This window comes from Cryptomeria japonica, chromosome 3, assembly GCF_030272615.1.
Source record: "Cryptomeria japonica chromosome 3, Sugi_1.0, whole genome shotgun sequence".
Taxonomy (NCBI): domain Eukaryota; kingdom Viridiplantae; phylum Streptophyta; class Pinopsida; order Cupressales; family Cupressaceae; genus Cryptomeria; species Cryptomeria japonica.
In genome coordinates this window covers 661,953,331-661,977,489 of record NC_081407.1, presented here as the reverse complement: position 1 = coordinate 661,977,489, position 24,159 = coordinate 661,953,331, and the positions used below count along the sequence as shown (strand labels likewise).

The window sequence follows — 24,159 nt, the reverse complement described above, 5'->3', positions numbered from 1 at the left end:
AAGATTATTAAAAGAAGTGTTGATATCCTCTTCTTGCACAAAAATGTTACCATGAATAGGATCACATTTAGGAGAGGAATTACCACTAGTCATTAATGTTTCATCCCTGGTAGAAAGAGTATTGTATGAATATGTAGTTTTAGTAGGAAATGTAGGTATCATATTATCCTCTATCACCACAGGGTCCACACAAGGGAGGTACACTCTATGAGAAGGATTAACATTACTTTTCAAAGCTTCATCCTTGGGAGGAAGATATTTGAAAGAAATGAACAATGTTTACTTGAACTAGGGCATCCTCATGAGTAGAGCCAAGTTGGGAAGAGGGGAATGCTTCATCTTTACAAGGAAGAGTATTGAAATGAATAGAAGATACATCGAGGTGTTATTAACGAAATTGTCAATCATGTCACCTTCTTTTACCATAATATCATCTTCTTTGACCAATGTACTCTAATAAGGGAGGGGAAAATTAAGAGAATAATCATCACCATCATCTAATGGTACATCCCAAATAGGGAAATAATTGAGAGAAGAGTTAGAAATATCTTCTTGCACTATAGTATCCTCATGGGTAGGGAAAATTTTGGGAGAGAGAATAACATTATTTATTAAAGCTTCATCTTTAGAAGCGAGAGGATTAATACATATATTATTGAAATCAGCCTCTTTCCTCAAAATGTCCTTAGTAGAATCTCTAAGAGGGGGCTGGAGAGTCATAAGAAGGTCTAAGAAAATATTATAATGAAAAGACAAGTCAGCCAAAGGCCAATGTAGGTAAAATGGGGTTTCTAAGACCAAATAGATAAAATGGAACCAAGTAGATAAGACCTAATCCCACTCTCATACACACATTGGAATACGAAAGAGCCTAGGTAGATATTTCACTTTGACTACTTCTTGTGAGAGAAAGAGAGAATCAAGGAATATCTCTTAGGGTTTCTATTCCTTTGCTATAATGTAGAGAAGATATGCAAAATATGATGCAATAACCAACTATGATAGGAGATGAACAATGAAAACACTAGCTAAAAATGCAAAATCTGATTGAACTGAAACTAATAAATTGAAAGAAGAACTATAAAATGAACTCATAGGTGCACCTATCACTAAAATTTGGTTCAAATTGGGTAGGACCAATGTGCCACGCCCTGGTCATTGTCAAAACAAAGAGCTGAAAACTTGGATCTGAGACTCTTAAGGCCAGAAATGTTGAACTGCCAAGAAATGATGGAAAACTCAGAGCACCAAGGTGCCATGCCCTAGTCTTAGACCAAGTTTTCATGCCCTTCTCTTTGAAAACTGAGACCTAACTCTATGATTGGGTCTACACCTATGTCTTTCATGGGTCCCAAAAATCGTGTGTTCACTGGATTCCTATACCTACACCTACAACTTGAAAAATAGTTTCTACAAGACTATAGAGGGTTTTGCCTTAGTCAAACCCCTTGTTTTGGTGCTTTCCACCTTCACAAATAGCTGATAACGTACTAAGAATGTGTGTGCAAGAATCTTGTGTGTGTGAAAGATTTTAAATGAACAAGAAAGTAAATCTAGATTTTTATCCTATGCTTTGAGAGTAAACCCTAAGTGAGTGAAAATGTAAATACAAATGCTTTGAATCTCTAATGCAATAATGGATCTAAAACATGATTGTAAATCTGAAAACAAATGTTATGAAGCTCATACAAAGACATGAAAATAACATGAAACCATACCAAACCCTAAGGGAGAGGTAGAAGCCAATCAACAATCGATGATCTCCTATTATTCTTCAATGTCTTCAAAGCTCCTAGTTCTTGTTGAATATGACTAATGAGGACTTGATTGATGCTTGATTTGTTGATTATAGAATCCACATAACTTGCACTTTCACTTCATAAGAGGCTCCTTCAATTGCTTGTCGATGGATCCTTTGAATGAGGAAAGGAAAGGCTATGCATAGGAAAACCTAACTTTGTTTTGGGTCATAGGTCAAACTAGAAATGATATTTTTTGCCAATCTATTAGATTTGAATATGAAAATACCACCAAAACATACTCCCAAAATTCGGGGAGAAAAAGTTGAGACCATGTAGCTAGCTACCTGGTCCAAACACGCAGTCCAACCAACTTTTCTCCAAAATTTTAAAGAAGCAAGATATTGTAATTTTAGATATAATTCCAAGAGTATGTGGGAATTTGAGGCATCTAGATATGCGAAATTGGGCCTTAAAGGTGAAAATATGATGTAATTAGGGATTTTGATGAAATAATTAACTTGGAGAATAAAATAAAAAGGGGCATACTTAAATTTAAGGACCCAATTTTATGATGTGTGGAAAGATAAAATAAAAATTTAGATTTAATTTTATTAATTAATTAATTGATTAAAGGAAATTTGAAATGTAAGATGCAAACACACTAAGGTGGGTGCTAACCTAAGCATGGAATTGTACCACCCAATTAAGGGTGTAAAATTTACCAGGATACAGATACATATTGAATTATTATTATATTATTAATTATTAAAATTATATTAAAATTAAAGAGATTTATATCTTTACAAACAAAGTATATTATAATTATATAATAATATTATAGTATAAGATTTTATATATTTATTATTTTGTTGTTATTGTTTATTAATACATAATTAAAACAATTAGTACTATATTGTTAATGATAAAATTGTTATATATTCTTATTATTATAACATTATAATTATTTTCACAAGATTTTTGCAAATAGTGCGATAAGTAAAGGGAAGGAGCGGTATGGTGAGGTGCAAGGGATGTCTGGTAAGGATTATGTGGCAAGCCGACTTCTAACTATGTCTGTGGTTCTATACCTTTTGTAAATGTATTCCCCAGATAGCTTTTGTATGGACTATTTTTACCTCTTTTTGAGATTCTATAGGATGTGGGTTCCCATGGGCTAGATGGGACCTTCTATGGCTCTTTTTTTTCACCTTCAAATTTTGTTAGTGGGGGCACTATTTGGATTAGGTCTCCTTTTGGCTTGTTGTCTAGTAATCCTTCCCAAGGGTGTTGGAAGGATCTATTCAACAATGAGTAGCTTACACCCACAAATGATGTGTCAATTAAGAGGTCTGAGAATGATATGTGTGCTAATATTAATGATTCCTCCCTTAATCATTCTTTTCCTAAAATGGAGAATGCCTTGGTGGGAAAGTTATGGGTTGATTCCTAGAGATTTCTTATGTTTATAAATGGGTGGCATCAAGATGGTCTATAAAGGGAAGTGTGTTGGTTTTAGTTCTACCTAAAGGTATGTTTATTTCGTGTTGTCTCCAAAGGAGGATAGTGTTCTTATCCTCTCTTCTTGGCCCTAGTTTTTGGAAAATAACAAATTTTTCTTTGCAGGTGGTGTCCTGGGTTTAAGCCAAAATCCCACCTGGTTGGTACTATTCCAACATGGGTTCATCTCCCAAGACTACCTATGCATTTTAGGATGAATAAATCATTGTTGTAGTTGTTAACTCCTTTTGGCAGTTCATATCTCTTGATACTATTACTAAAAAAAGGTTGACATAGATCTAAGTGTTTTTTTTGTGGGTATTTCTCCTAGCATGACTTGCCTACCTCCATCAACCTCAAGTCTCAACTTGGTGCTTCAAATTAGCCATTGGAATATGATAACTATACGGTTTTCTATTAGCTTCTCTCATCAACATGTCACCTTTCAAATAAGTGGCCTCTTACGAGATTCAAACCTTTCTTTGAGGAAAAAGAGAAGAGGACTTTGGATTCTTCTTCTACATTGAAAACCTCTAATTTAACAGAGAAGAGCTCCATGGGATAAATAGGCCCTTTATCTTGTTTTGGCGGTGTTAGGTTTTGTGGCTAGTGTCTCTATGGATTTAGATGTGGTGTCAAACCCATCACTTTCTATGGTTGGTCATTCCCCTCTTGGTCACATTGGAAGTGGTGATTCCTCTTCCTAGCATTGTTGGTCAAGGTGTGAAATGATATTTCCCTCTAGTGGACTAGGTGGCTCATCATTCATCCCAACTACTAGATGTCATTTCTTTTTGTCCATCTAGGCACCTACCATGTTCTTGCTAATATTGGGATGTTTCCAAAATTTGCATCCCAAATTGCAGTCTCCCCTATCTAGGGACTGACACCTTTGAAGCCATATTGTGGTTCTTGAGAGTCTTCTTGGACCCTTTCTATGGAGAAATCTTCCTCTTCTATTTTAGCTAGTGTCAGTAGTCCTCTGACTTTTGGTAGGAAAATGTATAATGTGGGGAGGGATACAATGATTGGTAGAAAACATAGTAAGGAAATAAGGTAGTCATTGTTATGTGGATAATGGTTGTCAAAGTACTTTGGAGCTCAATGTTGCTCCTACCTTACCTCCAAATGAAGATACTCTCCTGGAATATTTGGGGACTCAATAGTCCTCATTAACAAATCCTCATGAACTTATTCACCCCCCTCTCAACATTGTGGTATGTTCATCAATTGGTAAAAAGCAAGGTTCATCTTAGAGAAGCTTAACCACTTGAAGAATATTCAACATGGTGCATGAAGTTCATTACAATTGACTAAAGTTTGATGGCACAAATTACTATTATTGGAAGGAAATGGTGGAATATCATTTGGAATCTTTACTAACTGAAATATCAAACACTATAAAAATTAGGTATAGTACTTTGACAAATGGTCCTTTGACTTCAGATGAGGTCAAGACACATGAGAAAAATACAAAGGCTAGAGTGGAAATTTTCAATTTCTTAAGTGATGCAGTATTTGCTAAGGTTATGGGGTTGAATTTTGTTAAAGAAATTAGAGAGAACCTAAGTAGTGTATATGAAGGTGATTTGAAGATGAAGAAAACCAAGTTGACAAATATAAATCACAAGTTTGAGAACCTGAGGATGTCTAATAATGATAACATTGAAGGATATCTTCATTGAGTAAATTAGATTGTGAGTGCAATTAGGGGTATTGGTGGAAAATGAGAAGAAGGTGAGGCTATGATAAAATTCATGTTAACACTACCAAAATGCTACAAAGCTAAGAAGTATGTCATTGAAAGAAGTCATGATATGGACAAATACAATTTGGATCATCTCTATGGCTCACTCTCTACCTTTGATATTGTTGATCTAGACAATTTGCTGGAAGAAAAGAAACAAATAGAATTCAAAGCTACTAGGAAAATTGAAGATTAACACAATGCAAGAAATGACATGAATGAGATAGCAGAAAACTTTGTGAGATGATTAAAGAAAGGATCTGAATACTAAAAGGAAGAATTGGTCATTATGCTTCTAGATGTACTAACAAGGAAGATTATGGCATGAGAGTTGATGGTAATGATGACGAAAAGGGTTATTATAGATGGGATAATCGAAATGAGAGAATAGATTATAGAGATAAGCTTAAGAAGAATTTATGTTTAATAGAGACCTATTCATCTAAAGAAGAACATGGTGATGATTAAAATGAAGAATCGTTGCTCTTATCTATAGAGGAGAAGAACAACAAAAGCTCTAGCAATTTGGAAGATACGAAGAATAGTGAGAAACTAGTGAGTGTGAAAATTGCACTATATGCAAGGGCAATGCCTAAAGTGTGGATAATTGATTTCAAATGTCCGAATCATATAACAGGTCATAAAGGAAAGTTCATTGACTTTTAGAAGCATGGTTGTGTATCTATAAAGGTTTTAGGTGAAGAAGTTGTACATATTTGTAGTAAGGGAACTATTTCTGTTGATGGTAAGCATAAGACTCCCTTCATGCTTATTATATTAAGGGTCTGAGATATAATCTTGAGTCTGAGTCAAATGTGGAGTAAGGGCTATAAGCTCATATTTCATGGGTCTGGATGTGAAATCAGAAAAGGAAATTCTGGGGGAGATTAGTTGTAGATGGTATAAGAACTAACAACAATATCTGCTATGTGAAGGATAAAAATGGAAGTAGTTTTTTGTTAGTGCAGAGTAGTGAATGTTGGTTGTGGTAAAAAGGGATGGGACAACGTGACTAACTTAAATATGTAACACTTAAATCTTCAAAAGATTACTCAAGTGTAGCATAAATGATCCCTAAAGAACAAGTAGTATGTGTGGCCATGATAAAATTGTCAAGATGCTATGATTGCACCAAAAAATACACCTTTTACAAAATCACTCTTCCTAACACCGAGAACAATAGCCTTATCTCTTCAACAAATTCTAGTGTGCACAAATTTTAACTACCAATTGACCTCAAATTCTCTCCAACTATAGTAATTTTTCATAAGAAACACTAAATTGTAAACAAACTCAATTTTTCGTCACACATCTTCAAACATCTCCATACTGCCAAATCTTTTTATAGTTTTATTAATTGCAAGAAAATGGTTGAAGCATATTATCCCCTTGCTCTTATCTATCACTACTCCCCCTTGACCATCAATCCTTCCTATGCTGACTTACTGATGCATTAAATTAGAGCATTAAATAGTATATCTTGAAGAAATAAAATGTGGTCTTCTCTATTGACTTAAAATATTATGAAAGAAAAATAATTTTCCCCTCCACTGCGTTGCGTCTACACTTCTATATCTGAAGAAATGTGCTCCACAGCGCTGTTATCTACAAAGCATGACAACAAGACAACAAATTTGAATGTATTTTAGACACCCGTTCATCTTTCCATGCACTTCATAACCTGCAATGCTTCGAATTTTCATTTCCAAAATCGATTTTCAAGTATCGCTTGAGTACTTCGCCTTTTTTACAATCTGTATTGGAGCCAAAATATAGTATTTTCAATGTGTGGATGTAATCTAGTGCCATTGCGTTACAGCTGCCAAGATACTATTGATAGCACATTTAATTCTCATTAAATCACATATTGGTCTGCAGATTTCAGTCCAGAGGTACAGAGTTTCTTACATGCTCTGATACCAATGTAGAGCGAAACAAAATAACAAAAAATTTACATTGAAAAAAAAAGTCAAATAAGATTAATTCATTTATTATATCAAATGTATTGGTTTCATAAAGTCAATTTTTTTTAGAGAATAAGTTTTCACTAACTAATTAACGTAACAAACAATTTATTAAATATAAACCTTAATTTTCTAACAATTTCTTCTGAATAATTCTCTATATCAAGGAATTGGCAAGAAGAAATTAGTCGAAGGAGAAGAGAACATCGAGACAAAATCAGTGAGCATCTCACAACAACAAACATATTCTATGAGAGAATTCAAAATCTTCCATAGATATGAATTTAAAGATTGCATGGAGAACACAGGAAAAAAATAATAAATGCAAACTTATGATACAATTTGAGTTTAAAGATGAAAATCGGAGTGCAATAATGGAACGAATTTCAAGTGTAAGATTCTATAGCAACAATCTAAAATAAAGGTTCCTGAAACTAAAGTGTAACATTTAAATTCGTAACTAGAAACCTAAAATGCATAAACTATTGACATTTTTAAGTCACATCATTCAAGTGCTTAAAGTAAAAAGTAGTACCGTCTGTTTTAAAAGTCTGATCTGTTCTTCATAAAACCTTTCTTGTTGTTTGATTTGATCCTCATAAGCCTTATCCTTGTCTCGATTGTAGTACAATTGCATTGTCATACTCTGAACAAATAAAACAAATGAGGTGAATACCATATGTTATACTTACGTATTCACTTCCACTATGTTTCTGCATATCATATATTCAAAATTTAACACACCTTAGCATTTTCGAACAATGCATTTGTATAAGGACGATTTCCATTTTCAGCGAAGTTGCGGTCTACCATCTCCATTAATTTAGTTATTTGATGATCCATCTTTGCTGTTAATACAGTTGTATTATCGAAAAGGACAACTCTTGAATTGCAACGACGTATAAGTCCCTGCAGGACATCGCCAAACCATTTACAGAGAATAAGAAATCACTTTAAGTATCTTGTAAATAATTTCCTTAGAGATTACAATGTTTACATATTTTTTAATTTTCACACATGACTACATTTCAAAGACTGGGTTGTCCTTAAACATTATTGTTGGTGAAGGTAAACAAACATTATGAAATAGATAATCAAATCATCCTCAATAGAAGAATCGATGGATTCTAAGGTATGTTTTGTCAACAAACGAAAGATACAGAACTTCCTTAGGTAAATGCCACATAGTTCTTAGCTTTTTGTCACAACCATTCAATAATAGATCTATATAATGACCCAATTCGGTGAGTCAATAATTAAACTATGAAATAATGAAAGTTATTTTTTTAACATTAATATGTAAGATTTTATTTGGTAGGTAAAGGATATATTTTTTTAATAATAAAAGTATGAACTTTATATCAAAAGATAATAGCAACGAGGAATACCACCAATCCCAAAAAAGTTCTGAAATCTGAGGGTGCACATATACACACTTGCAACACCATCCCTAACCCTGAGTACAAGATCAAAATATAAAAAATTATACAAACTCATCACCAAGAAAACCACCAAGAAAAACACAAATGCACTAAGGCTAAAGGGCCAGCCTTAAACCACACACACTAAGCAACGTATTAAGCCCAAAGAATGTTAGTCAACTCTAAGTGTTTAACACTTTTAAGCCTAGAAGTCAAATCTTAGTGTGTGTGTGTGTGTGACTTAAGTCATCCAAGGCCGAAGTACCCGCCAAACAAGCTAGCATTGACATCAATCCAGAACCGCAACACAAACAAAAAGAGTCATCAAGTAGCCCCCATAATCCACATGTTGCACATACCACCATCTATTACTTGCAACCACAACCTCCACCCACATCCTCGACCCAAGCTTGATTGAATAACCAACAACCACTTACTTCGCTATACTTGACGAAGCTCCTACCCCCACATCAAACTTCAATTGTTTGGCATTATTCAAACTTAGAGGATGACATCTCTTCCTCTTCTAACCTTCTTGTTTCACATCTCTAATTTACGGCCCATCCTCTATTGCAAAATGATGAACTCTATTCTATTGAGTACTTAGGTAATTTTTTATTTTTCTCACCCTAATCTAGGTAACTGCTCAAAAAATTCCCTTATCTTAGTTAGCACCCCAAATGAGAAAAGGGCGTAGAGGGGGAGTGACTTCTCCCACATGCAACCAATCACCTCTTGGAACCACAAAGCCTTCCCTAGGCCCAGTGAGCAACATGAAAGATGCCAATCTCATAGTCCACTCCTTCCTGACACATAATGAAACAATCCAAAAGGCATCATCCTTTCAACACAATTCTAGGCACATGGCTAAAAATAGGGGGCAATACTCACATTAGTCTAAAATATGTATACTACACCAACAAAGGACTCCCCTAAAACCATGAATACCCAGTGCAGAAACTCATCCTCCTTGAACTTGAAGTCTTCAACACCCACTTTGAATGCTAAAAAAAAATATGACCTCAAAATGCCACCATGGGCTTGAGAGTTTGAAGTGACAAATTCACCTACATATTGGTACACCAACCTTCAACTAAGAGCCACTACACTCCAATGATGATAATGTGAATAAATCAATCCAAACAAGCTAAAAAAATGTTTAGCTTAATCATTGGAAATGGGACCACTCCTCACCCTTCCTAACACAAACCATGGTGGCTTTCCAACTAGAATAAACTAGCGCTTGCATAAAAAAAGGTGCAATGGGTACATCGATAGTAAAATATGTGTTATATAATATATTAAAGAGTACATATCAAGGAATGAGAAAACTGAATTTAATGGTAAATCATCAATGGAGTATTCTATCCTACAACTTTGGGACAAGCAAAACAATAAAATAGGATAGAAGTATTTTATAGGTTATATAAAGAAATTATTGTTAAATTATTTGGGTATTTAAATTAAATCTTTTAATTTTTTAACAAAGTTTTTCTTAAAAAAGTGAATGTGAAGTTTAATATTATCTATACCATCTAGCATGAATAAGATATATCATTGTATTATAAAAATGAATGAATCATAATAGACATATCATACATCATGAATCAACCTAAGTGGGTTTATTTATAAAAGAATGGTGAATCTCATAAATATGTCATTATAGATGGAAAAAAACATCATTGGTCATGTAACATAGTTCTGATTGATTGAAAAATAGGTCATGTAACATAGTTGGTTGATGTATAAAGTGACATAAAGTATTGACTATGTGTTGGTATATCCATACATGTGATGTAAAATAAATATCTTAAGCATGTGCATATATACATCTAATGTGAAGCTTAACCTTAACCCTAAAAAATAGCTATCAAAATACTTACATATTTAAACTATATTAGTTTTCACTTTCATTAACATCTCAATGAATCAATGATACTTATTTATCTCAGCAATTTAAATGTATCAAAAATATATTAATATTATAGTATAGAACTATTAATAAACTTATTTTAAAAGCAAATAGACATTCATAAATGTATTAATATCATGAAGAACTATTAATAAACCTATTTTGAAAGTAACCACTTCTATTGATTCTATATGAAAAATAATTATATATCATAGTTCATTTTGGATTTATGAAAATCTAATTTGTTATGTTAAGGGTCCCTTCAAGATCTCATAATCAAGAATAATGCATGGTAATAGTGTGCAGATCTGAATAACCCTTTTCTTTAGCTTAAAAATAGTCTATCATGATTATTAGCCGTACCCATGCAAGGAGAGGAGTATGCCCGCGTAAGGATATAGAAGTTTTCTTTAATGTTTTCCTTCCTTTAAAAAATTTAATCCATAAATTTATCTACCTTTATCATTGTGGTTGTAGAGAATCCTATGCTCCTATAAGGGAAATAATTCACTAAGAGCTTCCTTGGAAAATTTGTAATTTATTTAAAATTACCTTATGATTAATAAAATTAATAATATATAATAAGGGGAATAATAAATTTGTAATTTATTTATAATTATTATATGATTAATTAATTTAAAGATATATATTAAAAATTTAATTATAATTTCTAAATGTTACTTTATCACGTAAAATAAAGAGAAGGAAAATTGAAATCAAATTTCTTAATATTTTTTGAATGGAGATTATAGAGAAGGGGATAGAAGAATTTAGTTGAATTTTAATTAAATGGGGTAAGTATATATGAATTTATTTATCTATATTTAATTTTCATCTTTTGATTTTGGTGATATTTTATTTCTTAAAAAAATGATAATAATAAAATATTTATCTAGAAAGTTCTAATAATAAATAAATATAAGTAAGAATAAATATGAGTTTTAATATTCAAATATAAAACTGGGAGGTTTGGTAAATATAAAAACTATATGCTAGAGAGAACTATCATAATTTTGTAGTAAAGTGTCATTGTAATCATATTTCATTGTTTACCCTACGAAAATTGTGGTTATGATTCACTTGATGAGTTTTGACGGTGGGATCAATGGGAACAAAAAATTGAAATCACAACAAGTAGATCATATAAGATAAACTGCAAAGGATTTTTTAATAGTTGGTAGAAGTTTTGATGGAAATTGGATGGTGAGGAAATTATGGTAAGGTTTGATTGATTTTTTTGTGGGAAACATGGTGGTATTCTTATAAATAATAACATGTGTGAAAGTTCATATTATTTTGTAATAGAGTAACCAAATGTTTTTTACTAATTTCAATATTAAAATATCAAAATAAATAATAATGTAATGAAGAAAAAGTCAATAATAACAATAATATAATGGTTCTTTTATCAATAATATAAGTTTTTATTAATATAGAAAATGGAAAGTTACACCTTCAAAAGGAAAAAAGCAGTTTTTGCCATAAACCCACTCAAGAAAACAACCAACCATCCAACCCACCGAAAACCATCTTTACAAACCACCAACCCAAAAAATTGTCTGCAATTATCACTCAGAATAAAATGCAACCAGTCGATACTATGCAATAATACACACATTGAGTATGACATAGACCAAACCTCAAAAAAATAAGGAAAGAACTCCCAAACTAAAACAACAATATTACTAAAGCAAATTAAGGAGAACTACCTGGGGCAATTGCCAAGGTCTGCCAGTCACCTGCCTTTCGCTTCTTTGGCCTCAACCATCTGCATACCAACGCTCTCTCCTTCTTCCTATCTTTTTGTAACACTGACTCAATTTTCATTAATTGCATGAATACTTTCAGGGCTTCCCACCCTATCCTTACCTCCTCTCTGTATCGATATTTTACACCATCTCACAAAGGGAACGTAATTTCTCTCGACCACTAGATGAAATTTCTCCATGCCCTCACAAACTTCAAACCCAGTGTCAGGCATTGCCCATTCCAAAAATGTTTTCATGTCCAAATGAATTTTTGTAGGAACAATAGCTTCCATCACCCTTCTAACCAACTCAACAGAGTTTTCTAGGTCCAAACCCCATGCTAGAAAGAGTGAGTATATGTCCATGTTAGTCCTATATCAATGCCTTAGAACCCTTAGGTATTCACCCAAAATAAATTGTACACTCTTCATCAAACGCTCATCATTGAATAGGAACATCTTCCTCAATCTCTTTCCTAAAACAAGACCCAGAAATGGGCATATTTGCTTCTTAGTTTTTAAGGTGAAATTAGCATCCATTGCACCTTTTGTCACATTAATGCCACCTTCAAATCATCTGCACCAAGAAATGCTCCACAAAAATATTAAAATTTTGAGACAAAGTTGTTAATGACCCCACTCTCGAAGCTAAACATGGAGATTGACAAACATTCCACATTAATGCAAATTCACATCACTAATCACCACTTTTTCAAGATAGGTTGGCATTAATTCATAGGATTCCTAGAATGGTGAATTAATACAAACTTATTAATGTCATGCACCTTCCAACAAGAACATAAATATCCCCTACCAAGGTACAAACGTGAAGTCCTCAAACTTGGCTAGCCAAGGTACTACCTCGTCATCACTACCCCACCATCTGGTAACAAAAAGATCCAACTCACATGTCACATTGGATAATAAGTTTTTCACCCCATTCCCTACCATTTTCATATGTGAAATTAGAAAATCCTAAAAAAGAATGTAACTTTGAACAAATAATCAAAATAAATCTGTTTATACACCAACATGGTGAGAAACCCATCACAATTGCATTGAAAATGATTTAAGAATATCTTTCTCAATGCACCCTCGAAATGTTCAAATTTCTAGCCAACTCAACTGCAAGTAAAGCTACATGTGCCTTTGCTTCATTTTCATGTCATCTTGCAGTCTTTGATCTCCTTTAAGTAACACTATACCTTCCGCATCATAGGCCACACATCCTGCACCTAAGATTCTTAGGTTTCCTCTTGAAGGCCCATTAAAATTTATCTTGGCTCATCCCTACTTCGGCTTAGCCCACACACCAGTCGAGTCCCTTCCATTGCTAATAGTAAGATTAACCATAGAAATCCCATGAATTGGCTTGAATTTCAATAGAGGAAATCTAACCTGAATAAGCTTGTCAGCCATGCCAAATGAATTTTTCAAGAAATTATGGCCTGTGTCGATGAAGACACTACTTTTGATATAGCCCTTTCAACTCTATCACACAGAATCTCACCTGATTCTTCCTTATCCCAAAAAATGCGTTTGTTTATCTCTTTTGAAATCTACCACACTACGATTGAGGGTGAAAAAAATAAGATACAAGATTAAACCGATTTCCTCTTCTCTTCAAAGAAGCTCTTAAAGAGATCAACCACCCTCAATGGTAGAGGAATGTCCCATAAAAATATTTGTAGTAGAAATTTCTAGACACTCTGATCCATCTCACAATTTAACAGTAGGTGGTCCAATGATTCATTTTCAACTTTGTAGATTACACATTAGAAGGGGCCATTAAATCCCAGTCTAGTAAGTCTATCTCCTATTAAGATTCACTCCTTCATAACCAGCCAACTAAAAACACTAGCCTTTGGTAAACAATGAGAATTCCAGCAAAGTTTAGTCAATCAATCCTCAATAACCACTGACTTCTCAACCATCTTATATCCTAACTTAACTGAATACATCCCTGACTTTGACCCACACCATCTCAAAATATCATCTTTGAGTGAAAGATAATCTTTGCATTCACTTAGAATACCATAAAACATGGCTAGTTGGGGGGAAGACAACTGAAGAGTCCTCATATCCTTCCATCTCCACTCATCCACTCCATTCTTTCTTACTTTATCCATGTATTCACTAGCCTTAGGTCCCTAATGCAACTCTTCCACTTGTCTGATTGCCTCCACTTCATCTCTCAAAGAGAGGGTTGTTCGTCCTTCCCATGAATCTTTCCAATAGTTAGCTTTCTCCTCATTCCCCAGTTGGCATGTAAGGTATTATGTGATAACTTTCCTACAGGAGACAAGAAAATTCCAAATAGTCGAGCCTCTAGGCCTAATCCCAAATAGTTATGATCCTTTCCCTATGAGGAGAACCCAAATAATTGTGTGTCATAATTTGAACCCACTTTTGATCACTTTTCAAGTACATCTACCAGATAAGTTTTGCTCCCATTGCCTCATTCAAAAGGCTCTAGTTTCTCAAATCTGCACCACCTAAATCTTTGGGTTGACATAATTTGTCCCAAGGCACAAGTGGGATCTTATCTTGATCACTTTTCCCATTTGAAATAATTTCTCCATATGTTAATTAATACCTTTTACTACTTTCACAAGAATGTTAGAGCACATCATTAAGTAAATCGGGATGGCAGACAACACTAATTTCAATAGCAATAATCTACACGTGGAAGTAAGCCATTTTGCCATCCATACCTCCAATTTATTAAAACAACTATCCACCAACTTGTTCCATAGTTCCACTCTTTTAACTCCTCCAAAGAGAGGTGTGCCCAAGAATATTCCTGATAAGAATCCCTCTTTAAACCAAGTATCCTTACTATGTCTCTCTATTGCTCGAGTGAGGTATTAAAAAATTAAATATTGAATTTAGCCCAATTCATTAGTTGTCTTGAGGCTTCACAAAAGGAATAAATGGCCTTCTTTATAATACACATTTCTCTAAGGGAGTCCTCCCCAAAAAGAATGGTATCATTAGCAAATTGTTGATGTGTTGTAGGTTCTATTCCAGCTACTATATTGATACCTTTCCACTGATCATTTCTTCTAAGGCTCTAAATATGTCTCACCAAGGACTTAGCCAAAATAATGAAAAGAAAGGGGGAAAGTGGATCCCCCTTACGTAAGTCTCTAGAGGACTAGAAGAAGCCCTGTAGACTATTATTGACAAGAAACTAGACCCAACAACCATCTATACAAGCTTGCAACTACTTCAACCAATGTTCAACAAACCCAAAGCTTTTCAACATCTGGAGAAAAATGGAGCGATTCACCATATCATATTCTTTATTGATATCCACCTTGATCAGGATATGGTCGACCTTGGATTTTCTCACTATCAAGCAAAATTAGTAACTCCATTGCAAAGTGATCACAAGCCACTATTGGGTTTATGAAAGCCTCAAACAGGATTGGTTTATCTTCCCATTTTCCACCCAAAGAAAACTTATCCAACTTTTCTGGAATGTGCCCCACACTCTACCTTTGATTGGTCAAAGTAAAAGCTCCACTATTAGTCTTGATCTCTCTCAGGCCATTAGCAAAAACAAAGTTCTAAAATTCTACTTGTGAGAAAGTAAAATTCACTCTTGCCCCTTTCTTATATGTCATTTTGAGGGTCACATTGAAATCTGCGCCCAAAATAACCAGCTCCTCAATTAGATTTTGCAAGATAATGGATAATTATTTCCAAACTTCTGATTGAAATCTAGACTTAGCAAGGCCATAAACATTTAAGACACAAAAGTCACAATTTAAATTGAACTAATGCACCTTGCAAAGTTTCTAAGCTTGCCCAAGAATTTACTAGTTCCTCTATAGTAAGGGGGACAGGGTTCCAGAGGATACCAAGACCATCTACTGCACCATTCACACTTGAGAAAATACCCATCCATGACCTCTAGTATCTCAACAAACTACCACTTCATTTCTCTTCAACAAAGGTGACCCCCTTCCCTACCGTTAATTTTCTTTGTCCCTTAGCATTACCCACCATAACAATTATGACTCTATTAGGTTTCTGCCCTCTTGATTTTTTCTCCTCCATGCAAGATTTTAGAACATGAGAGTCAATTTGATTAATAGTTTAAATATACACAATGTCTTCATCTTCCAACATTACCCACTGGTCCTCTTCATCCTCCCATAACAAATTATTTGAATCAATGTTCTCTGCATTCGACACCCCCCATCCTTGTCTTCCATCCTACCATTCTCAACCTAATCTCTCATTGCAATATCCTGATCCCTTTGTTGAACCTTCCTGTCAGCTTCTAAGACTTCCATAGATTTCTCCACTTTCTCTAAAGCCTCTTCCCCTAAGTGCATGGACTCTACTTGGTTAGTGTCTTGGTCAACACCTAGAGATATAGAACCATCAACAACTACTTGATTCAACCCATTAATCTTGTTACCTTGACAAGGGCCAGCAAAGGGTGAGGCCCCATCACTCAAAATATTCCTCTATTGAAGTTTATTCTCCTCATCCACAAACTTACCACATTAGCTTCCATATTAGCCTCTATTGATTTTTCTTTAGGACCAGCAAGACACAACTCCTCTGAATGCCCATCTTTATTACAGATTTTGCATCGTTTTATTTTCTTTTATATTTCAACTTATTGGATCCAACATCCTGCATTGGTCTTAATATCAATAGAATAAGGCAAGGGGAAATGTGGCTTCCAACTGAAATAAATGTGCACATACATACTGAAATCTATTACTCTTTAACAAACAAACCCTTGCCTCCCATAAAGAAGGGTCCATTATTAAAAACCCAGTTCTTGCTTTCACTATTTTTTGTAATCACTAAGAACAAACCATTAGGCATAGTCTTAATATCTACTTTAAACAGCCAGCTCTCTGCACACCACATCTCAACTAAAAGAAGGTCATTCCCTGGCCCATTTCATAAAAAAACTCTTTTCCCTAAAATAAGAGACTAAATCATTCCAACTTCTATTGTCTAGAAAAAATAGAAAGGTTTTTAGCTTCCGATTGAGGCTGATTTACCTTATCTAATTCATCTACCCTTGGAATATTCTTTGGAAATGATTCCTTCTCACAAACCCTTTGCGAATCAGATTTAGAACTAGACAGGTTGGCATTGGGGCCTATGAAAGTCCCCATAGTATCATTTATATTTCTCCCAAAACCCTTACTTTTGCTAATGTACTACATCTGCATCTAAGCAGGGGAAAGAAACGTGTATTGATCCTCCCGAACCCATTTTGGTTTCAACCAGGACTTGAAAACTAGCTAAGTGTAATATCTGGGTTGATTTCTCTATCTAAAATCCCTAAAACCCCTTGGTTGTAGACCAAGCCTCCGTCTCGATGCCATCTTACTTCATTTTTAACAATAATATAATATTACAATAATTAGAATAGTAAAATTAATAATATTATAATTTTAAGATTAATAATATAATAGTAGCTTAGATATTTTTAATACATCTATCTAAAAGACATTAAAGATATTAGTCGTGAGGCCCCTATAGTACATAATTACCATGTCATACTCTTGATTTAAAATTTAGTTCTCTCTAAAAAGAATCGGATTATGAGATCTTGAAGTAACCCTTGAAAGAACAAATCATATCATGATTAGGCTACATATAGAACTAATAAAACTACATTTATTGGAAAAAATAATTAAAAAGTTTAATGGAATTGATGCAATAGTATCCTACCTTGGGAGGGACTAGTAATACTCACACACAAAGACTTTATTTGTTCCTCCCTATATCTAGCTCTCTATGTCTATCTTTATTTCTAACTATTCCCCCTATATATTTTTCTTCAAATCTCTGCTCTCCCTCTCTATCTATGTCTCATTATCTGCATATATCTCTCTCTTAATGGCTCCATTCCTTCCCTATCTCTCTTTCTCTCTCACTCTCTCTATGTTTATATCTACTTAACTCTAGCCTCTATATATCATGTCCTATATCTTTACCTTTCTATCTATCCATCTCCCCCTCTCTCGTGATCTCCCTCTTTCTATCTCTATTTCTCTACATCCCTTTTACTATCCCCTTCCAAACATCTCTCTCTATTCTTTTATCAACACTATTGCCAAGAACTTGTTATATTATTGTTATTGTTAAATTTTTCTTTATTATATTATTATATAAAATCACGGGAACTTGCAAATGTGTTATTATTTATAAGAACACTACCATGTTTCCTCAAAAACATTAGTTAACCCTTACCCTAATTTCCTCACCATCTAATTTCCATCAAAATTTCTACCAAAATACCAAACAAACCATTCAAAAAACCTCTACAGTTTTAGCTTAGATGATCTACTTGTTGGGATTTCAATTTTTTTTCCATTCATACCACCTTCAAAACCTATCATAAGAATCATAGCCCCTTGAATTTTCTTAAGTGTGATTCAAATAAAATCGTATGAGATCATGATTTTCATAGGGTAAACAACCTAACATAATTACAAGGGCACTTCACTACAAAGTCATGAAAGTTCTCTCTAGCATACAACTTTTATATTCACCAGACCTCCCAATTTTATATTTCAATATTAAAACTCATTCATATTTATTCTTACTTTTATTTATTTATTATTATCAATGTCTATATAAATTTTTTATTGTTGTCATTTTTTTCATTTATTTACTAATTTTCAAGAAATAGAATACCACCAAAATCAAAATATGACAATTAAATATGGATAATTATTTATATATATACTTACCCCATTTAATCAAAATTCAACTAAATGATTTAATCCCCTTCTCTTTAACTCCCATTAAAAATGACATTAAAAAATTATATTTTAATTCTCGTTCTTTTTAATATCTATAAAAAATAGCATTAAGAAAATATAATTTAATTTTTAATATATATATATATTTTATTAATCATATAAATTTTAAATAAATTACAAATTTTCCAGTGAAGCTATATGAATGATTCCCCTTATTATAGAAGCATAGGATTCTCTATCACCACATATTTAAGAGATAAAGGTGGATAAACTCTACGGATTTAATTTTTTAAAGGAAATAAAATATTAATATAAATTCTCTACTATTTTCCTTACGTGGGCATTGCCCTTTCTTTACGTAGGATATGACTTCCCTAATCATTGCATTGGAGCCAATGTTAGAATTATTGGGCGAGTATTGTCAGATATTTCAACTGTCCGGGAAAATATATTTCATGTGAGGAAAGCGGAAAAAAACAGGTTACCAATGCAAGTAAAATGGCATGAGACACATTTCTGGTGTGGATCCTCCCCACAGGAAATAACCTATCGGCTAATAAATGCCAATTGTACACTCAATTTACCTTCCTAATCAGCCACTCCATCAACCAATCTCTCCACACAACAATCTTCCCAAATCTCCTCTTTGAAATCCAACTTTAATGCGATAGCTTTCTTTGACAGGTCATCGGCCTCTATCTTGCCCAAACATCACACATGGGTAATTTTGGATAGAAGATAAATGCTTTCTAAAGGCCTTTATGACCATATCAACTTTTCAATCCCGAGTACCCCCTTTCACAATACCATTAGTAATGATCTACAAATCCCCCTCCAAGTGAACCATGGAAATCGATAATTTCTTCTATAAGTCAACCCCAAGAAGGACAACCTTGGGTTCTACAACATTGTTAGAAACATGGTTGAGCCTCTACATATTCCACACTAGCGTACAACCCTTCCAATATCTGGCTATATAGTCAGCTCTAAATAGACCTAGATTCTCCTTTGAGGTTCCATCGAAATTGAACTTGATCAAACTAAGATTAGGAGCTCACCAAACCACTACTCCATCATTTTGACATGAGGGATTAATCTCCTCAAACCCATTAACAATCCATAAATAGAAGACTTAATTATTATAATATATAATATAGTAGAAACTATTGTCTCTAAACTCTTCAAATTGCAATAGCATATAATTAATTTGGAATAATATTCGACAGTTATACTAGGATTATAAACCAAGCTCAATGTACTAATAAATTTTTCATATGATACCAAGAATATTATAAACTAGTGGTTGTCGTGTTTTATTCTAATTACATATTTTTCAATATATCTAATATTATCATCAAGCAATCTTTAAGAAATGCTTTTAAATTCAAAACATGAATCATAAGATCATATCAATAAAATTTGTAAGAATTTGTTACATCTTGAATGCATGTTCAAGCATTTCATATCATAATTGTGAATTATAATATTTTAAAACAAAAATGATTTTAATTTAATATCACATGATTAAAACCAACAAAATTATCATAATAGAATAAATTTATCAACATTTTACATCAATTTAATGATTTGATTCTGAATAATAAAAAAAAAAAATTTACATAATGGATCTTTGGTAGCACATGAGAAGGAAAGTTACCCAAATAAATGGATAATGTATGTAATATTATCCTTCCATAGAGTCCTTAGGAAAATGGGGTTGTAGAGGAGAAGAGGATATCTTTAAATGATATGATAAATAGCATGATCAGATCTAGATCATATGCATAATAATTTTGTCTATAAAATATTCAGTATACAAATTATATATGATAATCATCTTTAATTCACCAACAAATATGGGAGATGTTCTCATATGAAAAATGTAATGAGGCTATGAGTTTGATTACATTGCATGTTATTGACAACTTTTAATTCCAAACTAAGAAGTGCACTAAAAAATAGTAGAGATGGAATAAATACAAAGACTATGTTCTAGAATAGCTACTGAGCTTAATGATTTGTAAACATAAGTAGAATTTGAATATTTTTTCTTTATACATTTACTCCAATTTATAATGATTTTTTTAATCGGTACAATTTAGGATTTTTTGGTTAGGTTCAAATCATTCAAATTTTAATTTCCTAGTTGTTGGTAAGATAAATCTAATAAAATATATTTTTCTTGATCTTATCTAAGTTAAAAGGAAAATTTATAGTATTTCCTTCTACTCTTTATTTGACCAGAAATTTCTTTGTTGAATTATTTAACATCATTCATTTGAGACATTTTGTGATGACTGGACCAAAGAATAAGCTAAGCATCTCTAGTTACATGAACTTCCAAATAATATGTATTGTTATCTCAAACACCGAAAGGAAAAGGAAGGAAGAAATCCAAAACTCAAATGGACTCTTATGATTGTCCCACCTCTTATAAAGAGGATAAACCTATGAAGGATATAATAACATGTGTATATTAAAGAAAACGAGGACATGATGAACATAATTATTAGAAAAAAATGTTGAAAGAGATAAAGCACCTCTTTGAAGAGCATAATATTCTATTACCTTTAGCATCTATGAGTTCATTATCGTTTTCAATACCATCGATATCTACACAGTCATGGAAATTCATATTAGCTAAGTTTGAGTTGATAAGATTTAAGGTAAGAAACCTCTTGCATCTACAAGTTCTAGATTAGCAAGATTACTTCTTGATTCATGGGCCTCATATTATGTTTTCTTTATTTATAACCTACACATTAACACACATTTTGGTACGAAGCAATACATATATACATGTTTGTGAAAATATTAACATACAAGATGGTAAATACAATAATGTATTCTATGTACTATCCTTTCCAACCTATATCCTTATGATCTATCAAATTGCACATGGTGGAGTAGGGAAATAAATTGACTTAACACCTAATGGATTATTTGTACAAGACTTTGAGAGTAGAGATAACATTATCATTGGGATGGTTCATCGTTTAGCTTGATTATATTCCCTTTTTAGATTTTTTTCCTTATGATGATGATATAGTGTCATTGAATAGTATTCACACTAATGTATGTAGAGATTCATATTTCTAAAAAGAAGTTTGGTTGATTGAAACTCAATGTTGTAGAGACTTATGTTGAGCTTCCATCTCTTTCAAATCCTAATTATAAACATTTTAGTGTTTTTATGGCTTCAATTATATCGATTCAATATGATGATCATAATATTTTAGATTGAACATTTTGGTAGGAGTACTTGACATTATATCAAATGATTTTTCTAGACGATTCAAATATCATAGATTTGAAGAACACATTTAAGGGGATACATCTCCTCTTTGGTGATACTATTAGCATGAAATTTTTATCACACCATCATTGTATTTTAACATTATTCCACATAAGTTTTCATATAGTATTAAATTTTTTATCTTATTAACGTTTGAAAATGTCTGCGACTGTTGTCCCGCTTGTTGTTCCTGCTCACTCCCCTGCTACAGCTACCATTTTGCCTATTATTCATGCTCACTCCCCTATTCTCCCTAACAAAACATTGATCCAGTCTGTTATTGTGGCTCTAGCTAGTCCCTCCTGGGCGATGGTGGTTGTGGGCATCGGCTCTACTTGAGCATCGTCAACTTATTTTCGCAGAGAGGTGGGAAGGTGGTTTATCCCCATCTCCTGTGCAGCCTCTGTTAATGTGAACAAGGAGTTAGATTGTGAAATAGCGTATAATGTGAAGGTTTTTACAGAGCCTGGTATTATCTAAAGATTCAAGGGTATTTGGCCCAGCCTCCTGAAGCTACATCTATGGATCTCTCAGCACTAGGACCCACTCATGTCTGGTACTGTCCACATATACCCTATGAATAGAGGTTTTTTTATAGCTAAATTTGACAATGCAAAAGATAGGAAAAAAAAATTTATGAAAGCTTTTTCTATGAGAAAGATAAAATGTCACTTTTAGCCAAACCTTGGCACTCTAACTTTAACCCCCTTACAGAAAAGTTCAACAAAATCTCGGTTTGGGTTCGACTTTCTTATCTTCCTATCCATTTGTGGACTAATTCTCTCTTTGAGGAAATTGGAGATGCCATAGGGAGTTTCATTATGGTGGATAACGAATCCTATGAGCTTTATCACACTACATTTGCTCGCATTTTGGTGGAGCTAGATGTGTCTAAGGGACTACCTACTGAGATTGTCATTAACTCCTCTTTTGGCAGCTGGGTTCAAACTTTGGATTATGAAGTTATTTCATTCAGGTGTCAAAAATTCTTTAAAACCAGTCATGTGGCTAGGAATTGTGGGCTTGAGAAGAAAAATATTACAACTTCATGGTGGTCGGGTGCCTCTTACCTACATTATACAGTTAAGAAATCTCTGGACTCTTCTAATGATTCGTTGGATGCTGGGGTTTCGATGGCTGGTATGGACTCCTTATTGGCAAAGAATGTTTCTTCAAATGCCACAGAGGATGGCTTCATGATTAAAAATGTTGGATTATAGGATGTTACTATCTCTTCTGTTGAAATTGGTTTGTTGTCTCTTACCCCACCAGTAGCTTCACAGGGTGTTGTTTCTTCTTCTGCCCCATCTGCTGATGGTGGCCATGTACCTGCAATGGTCGTACCTACCTCTCCTCTTGCTCCTTCCTCCAATTTGGATAGATTGGTGTTGGGCTTCTTGGATTGGTCTGCAGTGGCTGCTAGAGTTGAAGGGGGTTGGATTACTATAAAGGGGAAACATTCAAAGACGTCCAAGACTTCCTTCGAAATAACTCTTCATTCCCACAAGGCTAGTTGTAAATCTTGAGGACCCTCGTTGTGGGCTGCTTGGGCTAGTTTTTCTAACCTTGTCTTTGGTTGGGTTGCCTATTGTCTTTCGGGGTAGACTCTTTTTTTTGGTTGTGGCTATCTCCTCTTTGTTGAGAAGTCAAGTTCTATCCCTAGTTTGATTTTTATGGGTAACCTCTTGTCTTTTGGAGTAGTCCCTATTTTTTTGGTTGTTCTATCTTGTTGGGCTTTCAATGCAATATCTATTTTTTATTATGATGTAAAGGGTTTCAAGGGCCCTTTGAAACCTGTTTTCCCTTAATTAAAAACTTTTTTATCTTCATTAATTGGAAAAGTACCTATTTTGTTTTGGCATACTCTTCCATGGACACATTCTAAAAATTTTCAAAGACAGTCATCATGAGCCTTTTTTCATCATCTCTCTTCTTAAAGTTGGAGATTTTTCTACACCCATAATTTGACTTCTTTCTTTCAAACATGACGTATGTCTCGCTTTTCGAGAAGATTTTTTCCCATAGGGTTTTTCTCCTTTATTCCATTTGTGAGAGATATTTTATAAATCGTTATCCAACATATCT

At 33.5% G+C, this 24,159-nt stretch overlaps 1 protein-coding gene across 3 annotated transcripts in view; it reads right to left on the bottom strand.

Moving 5' to 3' along the window:
- Positions 1–24,159, bottom strand: part of LOC131068413 (immune-associated nucleotide-binding protein 9) — an 84,681-nt gene that overhangs the window by 38,399 nt on the left and 22,123 nt on the right. For all 3 annotated transcript variants that reach the window (XM_058003602.1, XM_058003604.2, XM_058003603.2), the window contains exons 4-5: positions 7,695–7,859; positions 7,486–7,596 (exon numbers count right to left, since the gene is read on the bottom strand). In XM_058003602.1, the coding sequence (XP_057859585.1) occupies positions 7,486–7,596; positions 7,695–7,859 (276 nt within the window). The remainder of the gene's footprint in view (positions 1–7,485; positions 7,597–7,694; positions 7,860–24,159) is intronic.